This window comes from Austrofundulus limnaeus, unplaced genomic scaffold (assembly GCF_001266775.1).
Source record: "Austrofundulus limnaeus strain Quisiro unplaced genomic scaffold, Austrofundulus_limnaeus-1.0 Scaffold0, whole genome shotgun sequence".
Lineage (NCBI taxonomy): Eukaryota > Metazoa > Chordata > Actinopteri > Cyprinodontiformes > Rivulidae > Austrofundulus > Austrofundulus limnaeus.
The window spans coordinates 2954857-2960624 of NW_013952402.1; the positions used below are offsets into that span (position 1 = coordinate 2954857).

General features: G+C 36.7%; 2 protein-coding genes across 3 annotated transcripts in view; one reads left to right on the forward strand and one right to left on the reverse strand.

Annotated features, from left to right (window-relative positions):
• The window catches only part of znf451 (zinc finger protein 451), a gene marked incomplete in the record, with an annotated part of 10212 nt that extends 7358 nt beyond the window's left edge, over positions 1–2854 (reverse strand). The window contains 5 exon segments of the mRNA XM_014011887.1: positions 755–866; positions 1011–1124; positions 1202–1285; positions 1533–1590; positions 2671–2854. Coding sequence (XP_013867341.1) covers positions 755–866; positions 1011–1124; positions 1202–1285; positions 1533–1590; positions 2671–2804 — 502 coding nt within the window.
• Positions 2855–4791: 1937 nt separating this feature from the next.
• On the forward strand, positions 4792–5639 carry fuom (fucose mutarotase; the record flags this gene model as incomplete). Of its 2 annotated transcripts, none has more annotated exon segments than XM_014012076.1 (4): positions 4792–4997; positions 5212–5280; positions 5357–5428; positions 5545–5639. In XM_014012076.1, coding segments are annotated over 4 exon segments (321 nt in total), but the record flags the coding sequence as incomplete, so codon positions are not given.
• Positions 5640–5768: the final 129 nt, after the last annotated feature.

The following is a 5768-nucleotide window of genomic DNA, read 5'->3' on the forward strand; positions in this document are numbered from 1 at the left end:
GCACACATTTAAAACAAAATTTTGCACACATTTAAAACAAAATTTTGCACACATTTAAAGCTTGTTAGCCTTCACGCTAGCCCCGACGCTATCACCCTATGTATTAGCTCAGCGCTACACATTCTCCTCTCGTCACTGATGGGAACGCAACTGAAAATATAGATGGAGGACCTCAGTTTAGCTTGTTTGTCACGCTAGCACCGAGCTAATACATATAAAGTAATATAGCGTCGGCGCTAAAGCTAACAGGCTAAGCTGAGGTTCTTCTTCCATGAAGCAGCTCTGTTGTCCTCCATCCATATTTTCAGTTACAGACTGAGTCATTTCCACCTTCTCCTCTCTGTCAACGCTCTGTGGTTTCATTTAAAAGAGTCGATCATCAGATATTGTCCAAGATTAACCTTCAGGGTGGATATAGCTCCCTCACAATGATAACCTCGTGGACGTGATCAAAATGTTATCATTTACCCAGAATGCTTTGTGTGTAAATAAACTGGCTCTGTCCATGTTAAAATATATTTTTAAACATTTTAACTAAATAGCCTACAGCATTTTTGCAGTCTTTATTTTACAGTTAAAAAAAGTTTATCAAATAAAGTCTAATGTTACAAATAATTGTGGATCCCTTTAACAGTTTTACAGGGTTTTAATTTTAATAAAGAGACAGGATGTACTTACTTTTACACCCTTGTCCTAAAAAGTATTACTGCTAACGCCAATGATTATTTATAAATTTAGGGTGAACAAATTTTACCTGGCATCTTCAACCACATGTCCACACAGCGCTTTGCTTCTTGAGTCAGTCCATTTGTAGAATTAACCGCRAGCTCCTGCTGTCCATGAGCTTTTTGTAAGATTTGTTTTTCCTAAAACAAAAAGGAAAAAAAGAGATTAAAAAAAAGTCAGCGGCCCTTTACACGCCTGCCTTTTATTAACAAAACAAGTCAGTCAAAGCCAACAGAAAAACAAAAATATATGAAAAACAAACAACATTGTATGAACTTTATTACCTTGAATGCTTTACATTTATTTGCTCTCTGTTTTTTGTCTAGGGCCACTTTATGTGCCAACCTGTCGAGCGTGGACGTGACTCGCGCTTTGTGTCGTGTGATGTTGTCTTCAAGCTGCAGATGGAAGAAWAAACAAGTGTTTGCAGAAGAATAMAATCATACGAAGACAGAATATTTGCTWAGCTGCTCACCATGACAGGCAGAGATGAACATCCCTCATCTTCACTGTCACTTAACAGATCAATACAGTCCAACACTGGTCTAAGKGGGCCTGCCTGAGGAAAACACAAAACAGTGTTATAGAAAAAATAAATCATATCTTTAATAAAAAAAATAAATTAAAATAAAAATAAAAGTTTTTGTGATTCAATGCTTAAAATTTATTATTTTTAAGTGCCATTCAAATCTTAACAGAATATTTTAACACATTATTTGTAGTMTGTGGATCAGCGGGCCACAACTTCTTACATCTCCTTGACTATAAACCAGGTGGACTAGTAAAAGATGGTGCACCCAACTTACTGATACAAATTCAACTTCTTCCTCATCGTCATCGTCCACTTGTGCTGGTGAGGACATTCTAAATAATGAAATAAAGAATAAAAACAATATTTTCAGTTTCAACAGCTAAAATGGGTAAAATATGAATGTTAAAGAAGAAGTGGCCCGAGAGGATTTCTACGAACTRGGTATGAACATGGCAGATGACTGTCTTAAAGATTTTAAGTTGCAACTTAAGCTTTTGGTCGTTTGACTGACATGTTTTAATCAGTGCTTTAAATTGTTGCACAAGATCATACATCTTTGTTTGGGGACATGACGCTCTATTTGTGTGCTGCTCTGCAATCGTTAGGCTTGTGACAAGACTTGTTTGAAATGTCACACATAAAACTTACTCAAGTTTAAAACAGATGTTTAAAATTACGTACTGGCGTTAAAACAAAGCCTTTTTTCTGCGGCCATTAAAGTTAATATTGTTGTAATACAATTCTGGTCCACAAGAGGGCAGCACTGAGCTCGAAACGGGATCACTCACTGCACTGGAGTGAATGGGTTTTAGAAGGCGCCAAGGTGCAATTTTCACCAGTGTCCCGTTGGAAAAATTATATTTTCGGAGATAAAACAAGATTTCCCTTAAAGTAACATTACCTTATTTGTCCCTGAGACGTTCAAACTGCACCTGTTCCTTACAGCTTCTACCTGCCTGGCTGGGCAACAACTTTACCATCTGTAAACTAACTCTAACAGGAATTTCTGAACTGTTTTAGGAGTTCTTAACGTCGAAAAATAAGAGCAATATAGCTTTATCCTACCAAACTCAAAAGCCAACAAACACGATGCAATAGAAAGATAAATGCTGTCAATAATCTATCAATAAAAGCAAGTTTTTTTTTAGGAGGTAGGAAATGAGACGCCCATAATTTGTCACTGAGACATGTATACTCGTACAAGCTTTTAACTACATCGGTAACTTCAGCACTTGCAACTRCTGCAGGAATCTAGTAGCATCGAGTAATCTAGCATCTCCAAGCTAACAAAATATAGCCGCGTGAGGACAAAAATCACAGAAAAATTATCCTTAAACTATTGCAATGAAATCCAAKATTTGTGCCAAAACTATGACTACTTTACGGATTATAAAAAAGTAACACATTTTTACCTAAAGCTTGGCCTGCTAGCTCTAGCTTTCGTTAGCAGGGCGGCGGTGACTAGCTTCAACTTGCCTCGTACCAGAATGCAGGCTGCAGCTAATCTGGTCTGTAACGTCATCCGCTGGTGTGATTTGTTTCGCATACGATGTGTGCCGCAAGGGCGGGTTTTACAAGCGAACAATGTCAGAACAGTCTCCACCCGTCTGCTCGTGCCTTACGGTGCGAATGGTGAACTGTTGTGGTCAACTCCGACGTCAATGAAACGCTGGAGAATGTTTTTTTATAAGTTATCATGAGTTTACACGCGTAATAGTGACAGATAAATGATACAATTGTTTCTGTTCTAGACTAACAACTGTGGGTTTTGTGAATATTACGTTTATGTATTACAAACATTGCATTTCCCATTATTTAATATTATAAAGASATTTCTAAATATATAAAATCCATGGATATACATTTGAACCACTAGATGGTGSTATTGTGCGATTTTTGGACAACAAAACTATATGAATGTTTTTTTATGAGTAAAAAGGGACATCATAAAAACAGCAATTTCTAAGTTTTTCAATTGTAACTTTTACTTTTATTTTGTTACATACAAAACATAAAAAGTATACTTTCAATTCTTTACACTTAGCACACTTAACATCTAGTTACACACTACAAATTTGAATATGACCAGAACTCATTATGTTGTTGTTGTTTATGCACTAAAATAAAATTATTCAGGGCATTTTGAAAAATTGTGCAATTCGTTTTTTATCTCTGAACTATAAAGTGAGGTTTAATCTTTAATGTTATTTTAACAGTGATCAGCAGTTTTGTTTTCTTGCTTTTTTAATCAAAAAGGCCATTGTAACCCTGTAATAAAAAGTTTTTTGTACTGTACACTAGCTATATATGCATTTGCATACTGAGTCTTGAGCTTTTTTTATCTTGTGCAACCCAAACACATTATGACTTCAAAGAAGAAGAAGAAGAAGAGGAGGAGGGAAAAAACACCAGAACCAATTTGGTTAGTGTGGCTTTCTTTTCATTAAGAGGCATCTTTTTTCTCTTTATCCTAGTTCATCACAAGGCAGCACCTCATATCTTCACAAGACAATGTCCTAATTGATTTTTTTTTATTCAGCCTTCCCCCACATTTTGCTCTCTTGTCAGTCTCTGCAACAAAACATATAAAAGAAGAAGAAAAAACTCGTCCTCTTACTCTGCAGGGAAGCACAAAACTCCAATAAGAGGACCTGAAAAGGAATTTCTCTTTGAGGCTGCCGAAAGGTCAAAATAATAAATGTAGACTCAAATGAGGCTCTCCATGCACACAAAGTGGGCAAAATGATACAATTTGGCAGCGCAGACCTTCTTAGCGTGATAAACTCGTTTAAAGAAGTGAAAATAAAGCCAGAGCAGCATGGGTCCGGGGAGGGAGAGGGGGCTTTCAAGTTTGGCAGACAGGCCTGACTCCWGCAATGGTCTTTTCTGCAGCCTAGCAGCCTGCAATCTCAAAAATAACTCCCATTTTAAAATACTTTGTCACAGTGCTTGTGTTGTACATGCTTTATTGCTAGTTACAAAAGATGTGATATAAATTTATTTTCCATAGTTTGAAAATTCCAAAAGCTAGAGCAAAAAGAGCCATAAGCTCAGTTACCAAAATGTGACATTTCTGTTTCCTGTTGTAAAAAGATTATCAATACAATATATCKAATCTGTGTAACAGAGTTGTGCAATAAAGCTTGTATAAATGTTCATGATTAAGAACAGATGATTGTAAAATCTGTGCCTCAGCCCACAAGCCCTTTATAAAAGACTTTTTACAAGATTCCTTTAATCTGAAATCATTAAAGATTTGTTTAACATTATTTATCAGCAATTTCCTTCAAAGAAATATAGAAAAGGTAAATTTAGAAAAGTGAAGTTCCATATGTGTACCTGCAGGTGCTGCCGACCTAAACGAAAACGGAAAACTGTGGAGTGAACTATCTTGATTCACCCAATGTTTGGTTTTCAAATGATTTTTCAGTCAGTAAATGAACACAACAGGTTAGRGTAGCTTCTCTTAGCCTTAAATGCTGACGTTGTTACCAAGAATAACTAACACAGTACCAAACAAACTCCCKGTGATATGTGCTTTTAAGTTGTTTTGTAGCCAGCGGGTGGACCGAAGTTAAACGAAAACAGAAGTTAGTGGAGTGAACTATTTCGCTTCGGCTCAACTTCCGGTTCTCAGTTGCTTTGGTCGTCAGAATGGTCGTCCTAAAAGGAATTCCTTCTGTTTTGTCACCTGATCTGCTTTATGTTCTCGCTAAGATGGGCCATGGCGATGAYCTAGGTATGATCTGTAAATCTAAATGTTCTCTAAGGCATAAAAGTGATGATCTGTGAGCAAGGCAGAAGGCTGAAATTTGTGTTATTACAGGACCAAGGAGGTTCTATGTAGACTACTGCTGATATTTGACATTTAACTCTTGTGTTCAAGATTGACACAAATTAAATAATTGAGTTTCTTTACTATTTATTTTGTGTACATTTTAAATTCTCTCCAGTGCTTGCTGATGTCAACTTCCCTTCATCTTCCATTTGTGCTTGTGGCCCCAGAGAGGTTAGAGCTGATGGTATGTTTGATCCGTCTACTAATGCCAAATGATGTTATGTTTATGTCATTGTTTAAACTGTCTGATCTAATTTCAGGTTTGGGAATTCCTCAACTTTTGGAGGCCATTTTGAAGTTGTTGCCCCTGGATAACTACGTCCCCCCATCCAGTACGGAACCAAACATTACACAGAGTGATGTTTTTGATGTTATTGTCAYCTGCATTTGTCTGGATCTTCTAAAATGTAATYTTTTGMGTGTTGTCATCATCTTTTTCTTCAGGCAGCAGTCATGGATCTTGTAGATAGTGACAAACAGAGATGTTTAAATGTTCCTGTGTGGGCGACATACACCCAGCTCCTGAGCCAGGCAGGAACAAAGGTAGGACATCTGTCCACTAAATGTTTCAAGTCAGTGAGGAAAACAACCAAATTCTGTGTGAATTTTAATGTTTTAGGTATGGAGGTTTGAATAATTATTTGCTTACATACCTGTGATATATATATATAT